This window comes from Mustelus asterias, chromosome 20, assembly GCF_964213995.1.
Source record: "Mustelus asterias chromosome 20, sMusAst1.hap1.1, whole genome shotgun sequence".
Classification (NCBI taxonomy): Eukaryota; Metazoa; Chordata; class Chondrichthyes; order Carcharhiniformes; family Triakidae; genus Mustelus; species Mustelus asterias.
The window spans coordinates 4,107,668-4,127,782 of NC_135820.1; the positions used below are offsets into that span (position 1 = coordinate 4,107,668).

A 20,115-nucleotide genomic window follows, 5' to 3' on the forward strand; every position below is an offset into this window, starting at 1 on the left:
ATGGAAGGACCAATCATTCTACTGATCGAGTTCATTTTCTACCATTTCCTCGTGGTGATCTCTATCCCAGGTGAGGAGAGCTGTCCACCCCGTCAAATGTGATGTTTAGAGTTCTGATGTACTTCACGTGAAGGTATTTGAACGATGGGTGGCACAGTAGCAAAGCGTTTAGCACTGCTGTCTCACAGCTTCAATGACCTGAATTCCATTCCCGAATTGGGTCACTGTGCGGAATCTGTATGTTTTCCCCCGTGTCTGCGTGGCTTTCCTCCGTGTGCTCCTGTTTCCTCCCACAAGTCTGAATGATATGCGTGTTGGGTGCATTGGCCATGCTAAATTGCCCCTGAGCATCCTTGGATGTGTAGGATAGAGGGATGAGCAGGCTAAACATATGGGGTTACGGGGATAGGGTCTGATTGGGATTGCCGACGGTGCAGACTCGATGGACGGAATGGCCTTCTTCTGCACTGTAGGGGTCCTATGATTCGATGATGACTTTCTAACTGGAGTTTTCGATACCTTCGGAAAGGCGGAGAGGGAGATTGATTGGGAGTGGAGACAGGGATGGCAAACTCCAGCTGTGTGTGGAGAGATTCAACACGTTATGCGTTCTCCTTTCATATTATGAAGAGTGTGGATAGCTGTCTTTCGGAAAGCAAACTGTTATCATTGGGAGCGTGACCGTCAGTCAGACGGACGAGATTTCCGAGGATTGAAAGAAGGGTCTAAAGTGAAATAAGATTTCAGGGACCCGGGTGCGATTCCCGGCTTTGGTCACTGTCTGAGTGGAGTATGCACGTTCTCCCTGTGTCTGCGTGGGTTTCTTCCGGGTGCTCCGGTTTCATCTCAAAACGAGAGACTTGCTGGTTAGGTGCATTGGCCATGCAAATTTCTCGCTCACTGCATCCGAATAGGTGCCAGAGTCTGGGGACTCGGGGATTAGGAACAAAAGGGTTGTCAGGGAAAAAATCGGACCTCTCGGGGACAAAAGTGGGGAATTATGCTTAGAGCCCAAAGAAGTAGGGGAGATCCGAAATGAATACTTTGCGTCGGTATTCACAAAGGAGACGAATGTGTTGACTGGGAGTTTCTCGGAGGGGAGTGTTGAACCGGTGGAGAAAATCTCCATTACAAGGGAGGAAGTGTCAGGTTTGTTCGAGAATATAAAGACTGACAAATCCCCAGGGCCTGATGGAATCTATCCAAGGCTGCTCAGGGAGACGAGAGACGAAATCGCTGGGCCTCTGACGCAAATCTTAGTCTCGTCACTGGACACGGGTGAGGTCCCAGAGGATTGGAGGATAGCTGATGTGGTCCCGTTATTTAAGAAGGGTTGGAAGGATAATTATAGGCCGGTGAGCTTGACGTCCGTGGTGGGGAAGTTGTTGGAGAAGATCCTTAGAGATAGGATGTATGCGCATTTAGAAAGGAATAAACTCATTAACGATAGTCAGGATGGTTTTGTGAGAGGGAGGTCATGCCTCACTAACATGGTGGAGTTTTTTGAAGAAGTGACTAGAATGGTTGACGAGGGAAGGGCCGTGGATGTCGTCTATATGGACTTTAGTAAAGTGTTTGACAAAGTCCCTCATGGTAGGCTGGTGCAAAAGGTTGGATCTCATGGGATAAAGGGGGAGGTGGCTAGATGGGTGTAGAACTAGCTTGGTCACAGAAGACAGAGGGTGGTAGTGGAAGGGTCTTTTTCCGGCTGGAGGCCTGTGACTAGTGGTGTTCCGCAGGGCTCTGTATTGGGACCTCTGCTGTTTGTGATTTATATAAACGATCTGGAAGAAGGTGTAACTGGGGTGATCAGTAAGTTTGTGGACAACACAAAATTGGCAGGACTTGCCGATAGTGAGAGCATTGTCAGAGGCTACAGAAGGATATAGATAGGCTGGAAATTTGGGCAAAGAAATGGCAGATGGAGTTCAATCCTGATCAATGCGAAGTGATGCATTTTGGTAGAACTAATGTAGGGAGGAGCTATACAATCAATGGCAGAACCATAAAGGGTGTAGATACGCAGAGGGACCTGGGTGTGCAAGTCCACAGATCCTTGAAGGTGACGTCACAGGTGGAGAAGGAGGTGAAGAAGGCATATGCCATGCTTGCCTTTATGGGACGGTGCATAGAGTATAAAAGTTGGGGTCTGATATTGCAGATGTATAGAAACGTTGGTTCGGACGCATTTGGAATACTGCGTCCAGTTCCGGTCGCCAGACTACCAGAAGGACGTGGAGGCTTTGGAGAGAGTACAGAGGAGGTTTACCAGGATGTTGCCTGGTATGGGGGGGGGCTTAGTAATGAGGAGAGATTGGGTAAACTGGGGTTGTTCTACCTGGAAAGACGGAGGATGAGGGGAGACTTCATAGAGGTGTATAAAATTATGAAAGGCATAGATAGGGTGAATGGTGGTAAGCTTTTCCCCAGTTTGGTGGTGACTTTCATGAGGGGTCATAGGTTCAAGGTGAAGGGGGGAAGGTTTAACACAGATATCAGACGGACATATTTTACACAGAGGGTGGTGGGGGCCTGGAATGCGCTGCCAGTCAAGGTGGTGGAGGCGGACACACTGGGAACGTTTAAGAATTATCTAGATAGCCATATGAAGGGAATGGGAATGGTGGGATACAAAAGAATGGTCGAGTTTGGACCAGGGAGCGGCATGGGCTTGGAGGGCCGAAGGGCCTGTTCCTGTGCTGTATTGTTCTTTGTTGTTTATTTTCACTGTCGCTGACATGTCCAGCTGAAGACTTGTCTGACTATGCTAGTGGATGGGATATTCTGTACTTAAGAGACTGTATGGACCATTTATCACCCGGTGTCCTGGCTGATGTTTATCACTTGATCAAATCACAAATACAGATTATTCGAATATAATTGCATTCTTGTTTCTGCAATCCTTGTTGTTGCAAAGTTGGCTGCATATTTTTACATTCCAACTGTCACTACAATTCCGATAGTGTTGCGTTGGATGGAAAGTGATTTGAGATGGTCTGGTAGATCGGAAATCCACTTAAATTTCACTTCAACTTCAGGAGGCGTAGTGGAGAACATACCCCGTCTTCATCAACAGTGACGAAGTGAATGGTCGAGACTTCAAGTTTCTCGGTATCCAGATCACCAACAACCTGTCCTGGTCACTCCACGCCGCTGCGATAATTAAGACAGCCCACCAACCGCCTCTACTTTCTCAGGAGACGGAGGAAATTTGGCATATCCACTGCGACTCTTTTCATCTTTTGCAGATGCACCATAGAAAGGACCATTTCTGGTTGTATCACGGCTTAGTGTGGCTCATGCCCCTTTCCAGGACCGCAAAAATCTACAAAGGTTTTTGAACGTAGACTAGTCTATCACGCAAACCGGCCTCCCATCCATTGACACTCTCTACACTTCCTGCTGCCTCGGAAAATCAGCCAGTATAATCAAACACCCCGGACATACTCTTTTCCACCTTCTTATATCGGGAAATCGATACAAAAGTCTGACAGCATGCATCAAACGACTCGAGAACAACTTCTTCCCAGGTTTTGGAATGATCATATCACATATTAAGTTATTCTTTCTCCGCACCCTCACTCTGATTTTAACACTATATTCTGCACCCTCTCCTTTCCTGCTTCCCTATGTATTTTATGAACGGTATGTTTTGTCTGTACAGCTGTGGTTAGCATTCCTTCCTCATTGTGCCAGGGACATGAGTTCGATTCCCTGCTTGGGTGACTGTCTGTGTGGAGTTTGCACATTAACCCCGTGTCTGTGTGGGTTTCCTCCGGGTGCTTCGGTTTCCTCCCTCAGTCCAAAGACGTGCAGGTAGGTGGATTGGCCATGCTTAATTGCCCTGTAGTGTCAGGGCAATTAGCTTGGGTAAATGAATGGGGTTATGGGGATAGGGCTGAGAGCGGATTGTGGTCGGTGCAGACTCAATGGTCCACATAGTCTCCTTCTGCACTGTAGGATTCTGTGATTCTATGAGCACACAAGAAAGAATACTTTTCACTGTATCCCAATGCATGTGACAATAATAAATCAAATCAAATCATATAAGACCATAAGACCATAAGACATAGGAGCGGAAGTAAGGCCATTCGGCCCATCGAGTCCACTCCACCATTCAATCATGGTTGATTTCAACTCCATTTACCCGCTCTCTCCCCATAGCCCTTAATTCCTCGAGAAATCAAGAATTTATCAATTTCTGTCTTGAAGACGCTCAACGTCCCGGCCTCCACAGCCCTCTGTGGCAATGAATTCCACAGACCCACCACTCTCTGGCTGAAGAAATTTCTCCTCATCTCTGTTCTAAAGTGACTCCCTTTTATTCTAAGGCTGTGCCCCCGCGTCCTAGTCTCCCCTGTTAATGGAAACAACTTCCCTACGTCCATCCTATCTAAGCCGTTCATTATCTTGTAAGTTTCTATCAGATCTCCCCTCAACCTCCTAAACTCCAACGAATACAATCCCACGATCCTCAGACGTTCATCGTATGTCAGGCCTACCATTCCTGGGATCATCCGTGTGAATCTCCGCTGGACCCGCTCCAGTGCCAGTATGTCCTTCCTGAGGTGTGGGGCCCAAAATTGCTCACAGTCCTCCAAATGGGGCCTAACCAGTGCTTTATAAAGCCTCAGAAGTACATCCCTGCTTCTGTATTCCAAGCCTCTTGAGATAAATGACAACATTACATTTGCCTTCTTAATTACGGACTCAACCTGCAAGTTTACCTTTAGAGAATCCTGGACTAGGACTCCCAAGTCCCTTTGCACTTTAGCATTATGAATTTTGTCACCGTTTAGAAAATAGTCCATGCCTCTATTCTTTTTTCCAAAGTGTACGACCTCGCACTTGCCCACGTTGAATTTCATCAGCCACTTCTTGGACCACTCTCCAAAACTGTCTAAATCTTTCTGCAGCCTCCCCACCTCCTCAATACTACCTGCCCCTCCACCTATCTTTGGATCATCGGCAAACTTGGCCAGAATGCTCCCAGTCCCGTCATCTAGATCGTTAATATAAATAGAGAACAGCTGTGGCCCCAACACTGAACCCTGCGGGACACCACTTGTCACCGGTTGCCATTCTGAGAAAGAACCTTTTATCCCAACTCTCTGCCTTCTGTCTGACAGCCTATCGTCAATCCATGTTAGTACCTTGCCTCGAATACCATGGACCCTTATTTTACTCAGCAGTCTCCCGTGAGGCACCTTGTCAAAGGCCTTTTGGAAGTCAAGATAGATAACATCCATTGGCTCTCCTTGGTCTAACCTATTTGTTATCTCTTCAAAGAACTCTAACAGGTTTGTCAGGCACGACCTCCCCTTACTAAATCCATGCTGACTTGTCCTAATCCGACCCTGCACTTCCAAGAATTTAGAAATCTCATCCTTAACGATGGATTCTAGAATTTTGCCAACAACTGAGGTTAGGCTAATTGGCCTATAATTTGCCATCTTTTTTCTTGTTCCCTTCTTGAACAGTGGGGTTACAACAGCGATTTTCCAATCCTCTGGGACTTTCCCTGACTCCAGTGACTTTTGAAAGATCATAACTAACTAATATCAAGTCAAATCAAATCAAACCAAATCAAATCAAATTAACAATCCAACTGATTTTCTTTACGTTTATTGATAACACAGCAGCATTTATCGTTGTTATTTCTGTATCATTTCTTACATTCTCTGGCTCCTCTGTTCTCCGTGAAGAGATAATGAGACTGGTGTCAGGGGGATTCGCTCAGTTCAATGTAAGGGGATTACGGGGATAGGGCCAGGGTGGGAATGTTGTCGGTGCAGACTCGATTGGCCAAATGGCCTCCTTCTGCACTGTAGAATTCTATGAGCATGGCAGAAACAATACTTTTCACTGTATCTGAATGCATGGGACAATAATTCATCAAATCAAATTAAATCAAATCCAAATCAAAATCAAAATCGAATCAAGTCAAAATCAAATCAAATTTAGAATCCAGCTAGATTTCTTTACCTTTATTGACAACACAGCAGCAATTATAGCTGTTATTTCTGTATCGTTTCATGCGTTCTCTCGCTCCTGTGTGCTCCGTGAAGAGATAATGAGACCTGACCTTATATTTTTCAGACCACTGCAGACCCAGTCTTTAAATGTGTGCTTCTATAATTGATACAAAAAGAAGCTCACAATAGCTATTGTAACTGGTTATTCCTTCATGTGGTATCATTGTGGTAACATTGTTGCATCATCCCATTCCACAGTTAACAGCTTCTGATCTCAATTCCCCCCGCAGCTAACTTCGTGACGATCACGATCCTGTCTCGGGGAAAGTGCGGCATCAGTCCAGGTGTTTGTCTCTACCTGATCTCCATGGCAACAGCAGACTTAATGGTCGTTGTCGTCTCTAAACTACTTAACTCACTGGGTTCCAGATATTTCCCTTACACATTCCTGTTCTACACGGCGGTGTGCAGCACTGTCACTGTGCTGGGCTACGCCGCTATAGACTGCTCCGTCTGGCTCACCATCGCTTTCACCATGGACCGTTATGTGGCCATTTGTTGCCACAATCTGAAAGCTAGATATTGCACCCAGAAGACAGCGGTGGCGGTAATAACCACCGTCTCCCTGGTGAACATTTTGAGGAATGTTCCTTTTTACTTCAAGTTCCAGCCTTACGGCACATTGGGCAGTGTGCCCTGGGGCTGTGCCACCAGACTAGAATTTTTCACCTTGCCAGGTTGGGTGGCATTTTTCTGGCTCCACCACCTGCTGAACCCATTGATCCCCTACCTGCTGATCCTGTTGCTCAACGCTCTGACCGTCAGGCACATTGTGCTGGCCAACCGAGCCCGCCAGGGTCTCCGGGCTTCCAGTAAGGGGGAGCAGAGAGAAGACGCAGAGGTGGCCAACAGGCGGAGGTCCATCATGCTGTTGTTTGTTGTGTCGGGCAGTTTTATATTTCTGTGGATGACCAAGATTGTTATTTTCTTACTGATGAAGATTTCCAAAAGGCATGTTTACCCGAGTTACAACCACCCGGTTATTATCGCGGATCACACCGGGACAATGCTGTTCTACCTGAGCTCCTGTACTAACACCGCTGTTTATGCACTGACCCAGAGTAAGGTCAGAGAGCAACTGAAGAGGGCGGTGAAATATCCCTTCACTCTCATCTGTGACCAAGTATCTTCACTGAAGTAACACACATGGTTGAAAATAATTGTTGTGCCACCGTGCCACCCACCATAATCTCATTTGGACGCTGAGGTAGAATTTAGCGTGGCCAATCCACCTTACCTGCACATCTTTGGAAGGTGGGAGGAAGCCGGAGCACCCGGAAGAAACCCAGGAAGACACGGGCAGGAGGTGCAGACTCCACACATGAGAACAAATTTAGCATTGGCCGTGCTGAATTCACCCTCAGTGTAACTGAACAGGCGCCAGAGTGTGGCGACTCGGGGATTATCACAGTAACTTCATTGCAGTGTTAATTTCAGCCTACTTGTGACATAAATAAATAAACTTTAACTTTAACCATGTAAAACTTTCCCCTTCTCCTATTGATGCCACACCTGAGAAGTAGCCCAGAAATGTGAATGAAGAGAATGCAGCAAGATATAGGTCGGCTGGAAAATTGGGTGGAAAAATACCATTTGGAATTTAACCCGGACAAATGCGAGGTGATGCACTTTCGTAGATCCAATTCAAGTGGGAGCGAGAAAAGAAATGGCGGAACCATCAGGAGCATAGACACCCAGAGGTCTCGATGTGCAGGTCCACAGATCCTTAAAAGTGGCAGCACATGTGGAAAAGGTGGTGAGGAAAGCATATGGCATGCTTGCCTTCATCAGACGGGAGCTCGAGGATAAATTTTGGCAAATTACGTTGCAGCCATAGAAAACGTTGGTTAGGCCTCATTTGGAATTCTGTGTCCCATTCTGGTCAGCACATTACCAGAAGGACGTGGAGGCTTTGGAGGGAGTAGAGAAAAGATTTACCAGGATGTTGCCTGGTATGGAGGGTATTAGCTATGGGGAGAAATTGAATATACTGGGATTATTCTCCCTGGAAAGACAGAGGCTGTGGGGTGACCTTGAATCATAGAATATAATCCCTACAATGCAGAAGGAGGCTATTTGGCCCATCGAGCCTGCACTGACCGCAATCCCACCCAGGCCCTAACCCCACAACCCCATGCATTTACCTGAGCTAGTCCCTCTGACATTAGGGGCAATTTAGCTTGGCCGATCCACCTACCCGCACATTTTGGATTGTGGGAGGGAACCGGAGCACCCGGTGGAAACTCATGCAGGCAGTGATCCCAGGTGGGAATTGAACCCGTATCCCTGGCGCTGGGAGGAAGGAGTGCCACCGTGCCATCCACAGATGGATATCAACATGAGATAAAGCAGAATAAACTTCCATTTTGTGGGATCAGTGTGTTTATATTGAGAGGAATACAGAGGAAGTGATAGACGCGGAAGCAAAGTTTTATTTTATTTTATTGATTCGCGTCACAAATAGGCTTATGAAGTTACTGTGAAAATCCCCGAGCCACCACAGTCCGGCACCTGTTTGCGTACACTGGGGGAGAATATGGCATGACCAATGCAGCTAACTGGCACGTTTTTCAAACTGTTGGATGAAACCGGAGCACCCGGAGGAAACTGACGCAGACATGGGGAGAACACGGTGGCACAGTGTTTAGCACTGCTGCCTCACAGCGCCAAGGGCCCTGCGTTCCATTCCAGCCTCAGGTCACTGTCTATGTGGACTCTGCATGTTCTCCCCATGTCTGCATGGGTTTCCTCCGGGTGCTCCAGTTTCCTCCCACACCCCAAAAATATGCAGGTTAGTTTTATTGGCCATGCTAAATTGACTCTGGTGTCAGGGGGACCAGGTAGGGTAAATATGTGGGGTTACGGGAATAGAGCCTGGGTAGGATTGTGGTCGGTGCTGACTCGATGGGCCGAATGGCCTCCTTCCGCTTTTTTGGGATAATTTGATTCTATGAGCATGCAGGCTCCACAAAGACAGTGACCCATGGCGCGAATCGAACCTGGGTCCCTGACACTGTGAGGCAGCAGTGGGAACCACTGTGCCACCGTGCGGCACAAGATGGAGAAAGGTGTTATTTTACATTATCCCCTTTGCAAGTTTCAGAAGATTTCTAATGGAGTGACTTCAGGGAATATATCAATAGGATGGGAATAGAGGGATATGGTCCCTGGAAGGGTACCGGGTTCTGGTCAGATGGGAAGAATGGTTGGTTCAGGCTTGGAGGGTCGAAGGGCCTGTTCCTGTGCTGTAATTTTCTTTGTTCTTTGAAATGCTCTCCTGGAATACTAGCCAAATATTTATGCGGCAATTGCAAAATAAACTCTTTGAAATTAACATTGGCTCCTTCTACATTTACATCGAAGGTCAGTGTTGCTATGGATAAATCTTTTCCACTCGCGGGAGGCTCCAGAGCGTTTGACCATTATCTAAAAATTCAGGCCCAGCCGTTCAGGAGAGATGTTGGAAAATATTCCTGCATGCAGAGAGCGGTAGAGAGTTGGAACTCTCTTCCTCACTCATTGGTGGGTGCTGGTTCAATTGTTACGTTTAAGTCTGAGACAGACAATTTTTATTGAGCAGTGGTATCATTTTATTGAGCATGGTTCGAATCCCGCCACTGCAGTTGGTGGAATTTTAAAAAATCTGCATTTAAGAAGCCACTGGTGACCACGAAAACATTGCCGATTGTTGTAAAAACCCACCTGGTTCACCAATGTCCTTCAGGGAAGGGAATCTGCCATCCTTACCCGGTCTGGCCCACATGTGACTCCAGAGCCTCAGGAATGTGGTGGACTCTCATTGTCCTCGGGCAACTAGGGATGGGCAATAAATGCTGGCAAGCCAGCGACGCCCATGGCCCACAAATTAATAAAAACATGACTGGTGCTGAGGCTTTTCATGACTGGTGGCACCGCAGGGCAGTTGGTGACAGCATCACCCCTATAGACACCGGGCAGGATTTTCTGCCCTCAGTTGCCCCAAAACCATCAAATCTGTTGCGAAGTCAGTGTTTGCAAAATTTCAAAAATTGTAAAATGCGAAGAGGTGAAAGAATTACATTGTCCCTTTAAAAGATGTTTTTTTTGTGCTTAGAAAGTTAAAAAAAATTTGAGTACATAAGGAGCCCAGAATGAAACATTTGTATTGGAAGGCCAAGTGGCAGGGTTTCCTTGGTAAGAGGCTTTCAGGCTTTTTGAATTTTTTGAATTCAACCAATGAGTTACAATCAGGCACTTGGATGCCAGCAACCTATTAGATATAAAATCTGATGGTTTTGGCAACCTGAGAGCAGTCCTATTGTGGGGGATATTGATATGTCATCACAGGTATAAGAGAAGAGGGCAGTGGGACAAAAAGAGGAGAAATAAATTGCCATCTGCCAGACTAACAGCCTCATCCATGTCTTGGAGAAAGCTCCATCTTAATGGCGAAGTTACCAAAGAAGACAAAAGTTCCAGACAGAAGAATCAACAGAGAAAGCCCAGAATATTCCGGAAGACACCAAATCTTGTTGTAATTTAGAGAGTGATGAAACTCCAATTTTTTTGTGAATATGTGGGAATTGCATTTATCTGAACATCGTTCCATCAGATTAGTGTTCAATTCAATTTGTTAATCATTTAGTTAACTCGTTCACTGTTAGTTACATAAATAAATGGTTACTTGCTGACGTTAGGTAGAGTGTCAGCGAGTTATTTGACTTTAACCACCAAAAGTTGCTGAAGTGCAGATTGTACCACTTCACACTCACTTTCACAGATTATCAGGAGAGGTACTCCTCTTTCAGTGGTTCGGTGATCGTTCTTGGGGTGGGGGGGGGGCACCTACGCTTCATAACAAATCCAACCAGAGGTCAATGGGACCTTCCCATGGCCCGCACCTCGCGTTCTCCATTTCCCGCGGTGGGTGGGACGATAAAATTCCAGCCACCTAATTCACCTCATTTGAGAAGTTCCCTTTGACGTGTCGGTTTTATTGACAGTGCATCCATCAGAGACTATCATGCCCCTACCCCCTCACGAGCACCCCTCCCCCCCCACCCCCCCCCCCCCACCCCCCAACACCATTTACTTTGTTTCACTTATCATTCTTTTAAATTGTTCTTGAAACGGGCAGAAAGCTGGAGATGCCAATAAGACCACCCGCTTTGTGTTAGCAAGCAAGAGGAATTTCTATCACGACGATTTAAAATTGGGACCGAATTGCTTCTGTACATATTAGATCAACTCACTGTGCATGTGTTTCTGAACTTTGCAGTCACTGCAATTAACACATGTTAGGGAGCAGATGGGTAACCCCAAAACTTGTTATGAAGCCCAACTAGACCACAACTATTTTTTTTCTGGCATCAATGGGCCAACAAGATGTTTCACTCCAGGTGTGATTCTGTTGAAACAAATTGATTGGATTTGATTTGTTCTTGTCACCTGTATTCGCATACAGTGAAAGTATTGCTTCTTGTGCGCTATCCAGACAGAGCATACCGTACATAGAGATGTAAAAGAGAGAGTGCAGATGTAGTGTTACAGTCATTTATAGGGTGCAAAGAATGATCAACTTAATGCAAGGTCGGTCCATTCAAAAGTCTGACAGCAGTCGATAAGAGGCTGAGTCGGTTGGAACGTGACCTCAGATGTTTGTATCTCTTAAGCGATGGAAGAAGGTGGAACAGAGAATGTCCGCAGTGCGTGGGGTCCTTAATTATGCTGGCTGCTTTGTGGAGGCAGCGCCAAGTGTAGACAGCCTCAATGGATGGGAGACGGGTTTGCATGATGGATTGGGCTACATTCACGACAATCGGAAGATTTTACTAAAACAAACTTTATTTCAACAAGGCAGTCTAAATATGATGAATGGATTAGCTTAACTTTTAACAATTGAGATACCTAATCATGGCAAGATGCAATTCTTAACTGCTAACCTATCTCTCTGTGTTCCAATTTAAGCAATATTCCTCATTGACTTAAACTCCTCTGCAAAATCCATTCGCAGACAACACGGGCTTAAGTGTTTTTTACAGTTGTAGAGCATTTGAACATCTCGAAAGACAGAGGGCAAGATCTCCCGGCCGCACTGACCCCAAAACAGGAAAATCCTGCCCGAGGTGAACGATCCTTTGCATGGCCCATACCCTTGCCTGCTGCAATTCCCATGGTGGGTGGGATGGGAACATTCCTTCCACAGACTATCCTGCCTCCAGGCTTTCAAAACAGCAACCTCCAGAGAGAGAGGGAGAGGAAGATCACCTCCTGCTCCTTGCAGACCTAATCAGGTAATGCATGCTTTTCTCTGTAAGCTGAGCTCTGCCCAGTCACATAGAAACATAGAAACCCTACAGTGCAGAAAGAGGCCATTTGGCCCATCATGTCTGCACCGACCACAATCCCACCGAGGCCCTACCCACTTATCCCAACGTATTTACCCACTAATCCCTCGAACCGACTCATCTCAGGTCACTCAGGGGCAATTTTAGCATGGCCAATCAACCTAACCTGCACATCTTTGGACTGTGGGAGGAAACCGGAGCACCCGGAGGAAACCCACGCAGACCTGAGGAGAATGTGCAAACTCCACACAGACATGATTCTGCCTGCTGTCAGTCAACTTAATTAAACCCGACTCTGAATCCCCAGGGAAAATCCAAAAAACAATGCATTGGTACCGATTGAAAAAAACACGCCATTATCTCGGATGAATTGCTCTTCTGCATTCTCAGCATGTGGGCTGCCTGGAGCAGACAAATCGGCACCACGAAAAAAGCTGAATTTTAAATCACACCCTTCAAAAGAAACATGATGCAAATATGTTTCTCAAAGGTGCAGCATCATCACACACGTGATGTTTAGTACCAGAAGTACTGGGGGCATAAAAGATTGCACCCAACTGTTTCTAACTGATTCCATCACCCAAAGCTGCCCATCCATTGACTCCAAAGACGAAGAACAAAGAACAGTACAGCACAGGAACAGGTCCTTCGGCCCTCCATGCCTGTACCAATCATGATGCCGACCTAAACTAAAACTGTAAGCACTTGCGGAGTCCATGTCCTTCCATTCACATCCTATTCGTGTATTCCGCTCGTTGCCCATTAAATGCCGCTATCATAACTGCTCCCACCGCATCTCCGGGCAGCGCGTTCCAGACATTCACCTCCCTCTGTGTAAAAAAACATGCCTCGCACCTCTCCTCGAAAATTTTCTCCACGCACCTTAATCCTATGTCCCCTCGTACTTGACTTTGATAGCCGAGGAAAGAGCATCTGACTATCAACTCTGTCCATGCTACTCATAATGTTATAAACCTCTATCGGGTTGCCCCTCAACCTCCGTCATTCCAGTGAGAACAAGCCAAGTTTATCCAACATCTCCTCATAGCTAATTCCTTCCAGACCATGCAACATCCTCGTAAACCTCTTCGGTATCCTCTCCAAAGCATTCACATCCCTCTGGAAGTGTGATGAACAGAAATGTACACTAAATTCTAAATGAGGCCTAACTAAGGTTCTGTACATTTGCAGCATGACCTGCCAAGTTTTATACTCAATGCAGTGACCGACGAAGGCAAGCATGCCGTATGCCTTCTTGACTACCTTATCCACCTGCGTTGCCCCTTTCTGTGATCGTCTAAACTTCCCACTCCCTCGGAAAAGCAGTCGGCATAATTATTGAACACCACACACCCCGGACACTCTCTTCCATGTTCTTCCATTGGGAAAAAGATACAAAAGCCTGAGGACACGTACCAACCGACTCAAAAACAGCTTCTACCCTGCTGTCATTAGATTCCTGAATGGACCTACCTTATATGATGTTGATCTTTCTCTAGACCCTAGCTATGACTGTAACACTATATCCTGCACTCTCTCCTTTCCTTCTCCCTAATGTACTCTATGAACTGCATACTTTGTCTGGAGAGCGTGCAAGAAAAAATACTTTTCACTGTATCCCTATGCATGTGACAAGAATAAATCTAATCAAATACTGCTACAAGTTTGAATGAAGCATCCACCCTCCCGCCTCTGCACTGAATTCCTGAGATTTACCAACTGTTTGAACTGTAATTCCAATTCACCAGTGACAAGGTTAAGGTCGCAACCTGCTGTAATGCACCCTTGCTGTGCGATTTACGTTCTAAACAATGATCGCCATGTTGTTCTTTCCACTGCACCATACGGGTCCTTAAGAGTGATCGAATAAAAATGATCGAGTTTTAACTAATATTCCCCCTCTCTGCAGTGGGATTCCCCCTCGAGCTGAAAACATTTCTATTTATTGATGCTATTAAATCCTTCCAACATTTTAAACAGCCCCAATCTATCAGCGGCCCATCTCCAACACTGAAGGAACACAAGTTAGTTTAACGCAGCCTGCCTGCGTAAGCTGATCTTTCTCTCCACATGGTTCTCTGCTGTGTACTGCTGAGGCCGCAGCTAGAGTACTGTGCACAATTTGGTCCCCTATTTAAGAAATGTTACATTAGCTTTGGAGGGGGTGCAGAGAAGGTTCACCAGGTTGATTCCGGAGATGAGGGGGTTAGCTTATGAGGAGAGATTGAGTAGACTGGGCCTGTACTCATTGGAGTTTAGAAGGATATGGAGAGATCTCACAGAGACATATAAGATAATGAAGGGGCAAGACAGGGTAGACGCAGGGAGGTTATTTCCACTTACAATGGAAAAGAGAACGAGGGGGCATAGCCTCAAAATACGGGGGAGTCAATTTAGAACAGAATTGAGGAGGAACTTCTTCTCCTAGAGGGTAGTGAATCTTTGGAATTCTCTGCCCAATGAAGCAGTAGAGGTTACCTCCTTACATGTGTTTAAATCACAGATAGATACATTTTTAACCATTAAGGGAATTAAGGGTTAAGGGGCGCGGGCGGGTAAGTGGAACTGAACCCACTATCAGATCAGCATAATCTTATTGAATGGCGGAGCACGCTTGAGGGGCTAGGTGGCCTACTCCTGCTCCTATTTCTTATGTTCTTATGTTAGCCAATGAATCCACACGATCCCCTCTCCAAAGGCCATTCCCTGGGTTGTGATGCCCAGAGGAAAATGCTGACACTACTCTGCATGTGAACGCAAGGCTGGAATAACGTGAGGCATGACCTGCTCCCACTTTGTATTTTTGGGACATTTTGTGTTTTGCACCTTGACACAGGGGACAACATTTCATTCACAATCTTGTTAAGTCTTTTCTTCCGACTAAGATCCACTGCATGGATTGAGAAAAAATACCTCTTTCTCCCAGAACAATTTCTAAGGAGTATTTGTCCAAAGATTTATGAAAGCGGAAGGGCATGTTTGTAGGGTTGTGAAATAGGCATATGAGGCATATGCCGTCATCAATTGACGCATAGATTACAAAACCAGGGGAGTCATATTGGGGTTGTCTCGAACTTTGGTGAGGCCACAGCTGGAGTACTGTGTGCAGCCTATTCGCTACATGATAGAAAGGATGTGATTGTACGAGAGAGGGTACAGAGGAGATTTACCAGGATGTTGCCTGGCATGGAACATATAAGTTCTGAAGAGAGGTTGGATAGGCTTGGGTTGTTGCCATTGGAGTAGAGAAGACTGAGTGGCGACCTGATCGAGGGTACAAGGTTATGAGAGACATGAACAGAGTGGATAAGGAGCAGCTCTTTTCCTGAGTTCCAAGGTCAATCATGAGGGGACACAAGTTCAAGGTGAGAGGCAGGAGATTCAGGAAGCATATGAGGAATAGATTTTTATCCAGAGAGTGGTGACAGACTGGAATGTGCTGCCTGGGAGGGTGCTGGAGGCGGGTTGTCTCATATCATTTAAAAAGTACCTGGATGAGTCCATGGCACACCATAACATACATGGCTAAGGGCCAAGTGCGGGTAGAGGGGATTAGGTGGGAGTTCAGGCGTTTGTAATGTGTCGGTGCTGTAGAATGTTAAAAAAAATCCCCCAGTGTTAGGGTTTATTTGTTTTGCATTTGGAACAGCTACAGAATGGGGACAAAGAACTGTTTGTTTTTAACTGGTCATGGAACAGCAGCCTGTCTGGGAACCACACCCCAAGAGAGATTAATATTAGGGGCAGCACGGTAGCAAAGTGGTGAGCACTGCTGCCACACAGCGCCAGGGAACTGGGCTCAATTCCCAGCCTGGGTCACTGACTGTGTGGAGCTTGTACGTTCTCCCAGTATCTGCTTGGGTTTGCACCGGATGCCCCGGTTTCCTCCCACAGTCCAAAGATATCTGAATTAGGTGCATTGGCCATGCCAAATTGCCCCTTAATGTCCCGGGATGTGTTGGTTCGAGCGATTAGGGGTAAATATGTGGGGTTACGGGATAAGATCTGAGTGGGGTGGTTGTCGGTGCAGACTTGATGGGTCAAGTGGCCTCCCTCTGCACTGTACGGGTTCTATGACTCTACGAACATTTAAGCAAAGCCTGAGACTGAGTCCAAGCATGGCCTCTCCAGAAGCTTCCAGTGTGGAGACAAATCCAGATATGATGTGAGGATAGTGCAGGAACCCCATTAATGCCTCCAGCCCAACTCAGGCCCAGTAACAGACAGTCCCATCAAACCCTCCACACAGCTGACCCACAACATCAGGACAATGGACCAAACAAACAACACCCAATCATCTATACCTCGACGGATAAAGGCAAGTGTCCCGTATGCCTTTTTCACCACTCGACTAACATGCCCTTCCGCTTTCATAGATCTGTGGACAAAGGTGTCTTAGAAATTGTCCTCGGAGAAGGAGGTTATTTTTTTCCAAAACATGCCTTGGATATCAGTAGATAAAAATCCCGAAAACAGTTTCCACATAACGCAAGGTAAAAGCAAGGCATCGCAGATAAGTCATCCGAGCTACTATAAAAAGGGTGTAAGAACACAAGAACTTGGATTGTCTTGTTGTCAATAAAAGAAAGGGGTGCAGTTCAGTTCCAGCAGTTCATGAAGATTCAAACTGAGCTACGCAGGTGCATCGAGATCAAGCCTGAAAAACATGGAGACGACATCAGCAATGGAAAGCTCACCAGACAAACACCGACGGAACACACCCCAACTGCCCTGGAACGCAGCCGAGGGGTTCAACGCCGTTTGGGATACAGCATCTCCAACCAACAAGGCCGGGGGGAAACCGAAACCACATTTCGGAAGCATCTGTCAAGGTCCCAATGCTGGGCATAGACCCTGACGTCCCGATCTGATCAGTCAGGAGAGAGAAGTGGGAGGCTGGTGTGAGGTTATTCTTTTTGCTGATGTATATTATATTTGCATGGAACAAAACAAAGAACAAAGAAAAGTACAGAACTTGAACAGGCCCTTCACTCCAAGCCGGCACGACCTAGTCGCCCGTCTAAAACCCCCTACCCTTCCAGGGACCCTATCCCTCTATTCCCATACGATTCATGTATTTTTCCGGACGCTCCTTGAACGTTACTATCGTATCTGCTTTCACTACATCCCCCGGCAGCGAGTTCCCGACATCCAGAACCCTCTGTGTAAAAAACGTGCAAGTTCCCTTCTTTCTGCCTCACCCAGTTGGCATTACTGTCGTGTAAGTTTGCTAACTTCAGCCTGTTTTGAAATAAACCCTATTTCTGGCATTGCACCAGAAGCCCTGCCTGCCTATTTTTACTCACAGTCTGCAAATAAGCCCCGAGTACAGAACCAGTGATAGGAGCGCCTAAAATGCTCAGGACGTCCCACAGGCTAAGATTAAGCCGTTGGAAGAAAGGGACTCGTAGCAGAACCAGCGACAGTGCGGAGTCGATGGGCCGAAGGGCCTCTTCAGCGCTGCTGACAGCTATATGAACGGAGTGGGAATGGAGGGATACAAAAGAGTGATCTAGTTTGGACCAGGGAGCGGCGCGGGCTAATTGTTCCTGGTTTCTCGTTTCAAGGCTTCATTCTACGATCATCTTGCTGGTGCCAGTACAGAGTGAGACTGCGGATAGTTGGGAACCTGTCTCGGGGGCAGGGGATTCATATGGTGTTCGTGGAAGTGGAAATGACTAGGGTTGGGAAGCATTTTCCGATCGGGGCCATTGTGATCTCCTGGACTCGTTTCGATCGCCTCAGGGGGTCGGAGAGGAATTTCCCAGATTTTTTTTTCCCCATATTGGCCCTGGGGTTTTTCACTCTGGGTTTTCGCCTCTCCCTGGAGATCACATGGTCTGGAATGGGGGGGTGGGGGTAAGTTAATAGGTTGTAATGAACAAAGCATCGTAGCTGTGAGGGACAGCTCGGTGGATAGGATATTGGTATGTAGATAGGCTGGAAAATTGGGCGGGGATCCTGGATTCAGGATTCAATCCTGGACCGGGGAGCGGCGCGGGCTTGGAGGGCCGAAGGGCCTGTTCCTGTGCTGTATTGTTCTTTGTTCTTTGTTTGCATGATTCCATAATTCTAATGTCTTATTGTTGAGAAAATTCCTCAATTGTCCCTTCCGAGGGACAAACTGCTTCCAATACTTTCCTCTAAGTGAGGCAGACATGAACGGGGACGGTGGCGGGCGGGGGGGGGGGGGGGGGGGGCGGGGGGACGTTCCTGGGGTTCGGGGGTGGGGGCATTTTGCGCTCAAAGCAAGTTTGCTTCTTGACAGCGAGATTTTCAATTCCAGAGGAAAACATGAAGTTAGTTTCCGATGTTATGACCGGCGACAACTGAGGGTGGTCGTGGCTCCAAGTCAGTGTCAAAGGCTGAGTCACTCCTGTCTCAAATCGTTGCTTTGCAGAACTCCTCTGCCCAAGACTGCAAGAAACTACAAAAGGTCGTGAATGTAGCCCAATCCATCACGCAAACCAGCTTCACATCCATTGACTCTGTCTCCGCTTCCCGCTGCCTCAGCAAAGCTGCCAGCATAATCAAGGATGTCACGCACTCCGAACATAGTCTCTTCCATCTTCTTCCACCGGCAAAAATATACAAAAGTCTGAGGATACATACCAACCGACTCAAGAACAACTTCTTCCCTGCTGCCATCAGACTTTTGAATGGACCTGCCTCGCATTAAGTTGCTCTTTCCCCACACCCTCGCTTTGACTGCAACACTACATTCTGCACTCTCTCCTTTCCTTCTCTATGAACGATCTGCACTGTCTGTATTGCGCGCAAGAAACAATAATTTTAACCATATGCTAATGCATTGTGACAATAATAAATCAAATCAAAATCAAATCAAATGTAGTAAATAATATGTTTCCTGACTAAATATCTCGGATTTATTGGAAACCCATGTTCGAGGAAGCTAACGGTGGCAGACTGAAAGATCCACGTCATTCTGGACTTTACCCCTCCATGGACAATCACAGAGAAAGAACAATGAGAACAAAGTTGTTGACCCAAAGTAAAAGAACTGTAAGAATATTATTGGAAGGGGGAAAAAAAACAAACACAGAGAATTGGGAATGAATGTCCTTTTGGGGAATGCTGCTCCCACATTGTTCCATTTCCATGTGGAATATGTTGGGGCTGAGGGAATGTACAATGAGATAAGGACTTATTCTTAACGACTGTGTTCAATACACTGGAACTCACAGCGACTGTGTCACTCGGGGCTTACCATCCTGTATAAGTCAGGTACTGATTTCAACTGAGGATCTGAGCCCAGACTCCAGTCCCGTCTGTCAGAGTCCCTCACAGTGCGTGGGACCTCAGTTCAATTCCCCGAGTCACTCTCTGTGTGGGGTTTGTACATTCTCCCCGCATCTGCCTGGGCTTCCTCGGGGTGCTATTTGGGTTTCCTCCCACAGTCCAAAGATGTGCAGGTTAGGTTGATTGGCCATGCTAAATTGCACCTTCGTGTCGGGGAATGAGTAAGGTGTATATGTGGGGTTACTGTGATAGTGCCGAGGTGGTATTGTGGTCGGTGCAGTCTCGATGGGCTGAATGGCCCCCTCCTGCACTGCAGGGATTCTGAAATTCATCTGATTTGATGATTGGGATGGCTTAAATTTTAAGGTTTATTTATCAGTGTCACAAGTCGGTTTACATTGACACTGCAGTGAAGTTACTGTGAAAATCCCCTCGTTGCCACACGCCGTCGCCTGTTCGGGTACACTGAGGGAGAACTTAGCATAGCCAATGCA

General features: G+C 46.7%; 1 protein-coding gene across 1 annotated transcript; it reads left to right on the forward strand.

Moving 5' to 3' along the window:
- LOC144508735 (putative G-protein coupled receptor 139) lies at positions 1 to 7,176 on the forward strand. The gene is made up of 2 exons (XM_078237044.1): positions 1 to 70; positions 6,266 to 7,176. Exons 1-2 carry the CDS (start codon positions 1 to 3, stop codon positions 7,174 to 7,176), a joined length of 981 nt encoding a protein of 326 aa, XP_078093170.1.
- Positions 7,177 to 20,115: the final 12,939 nt, after the last annotated feature.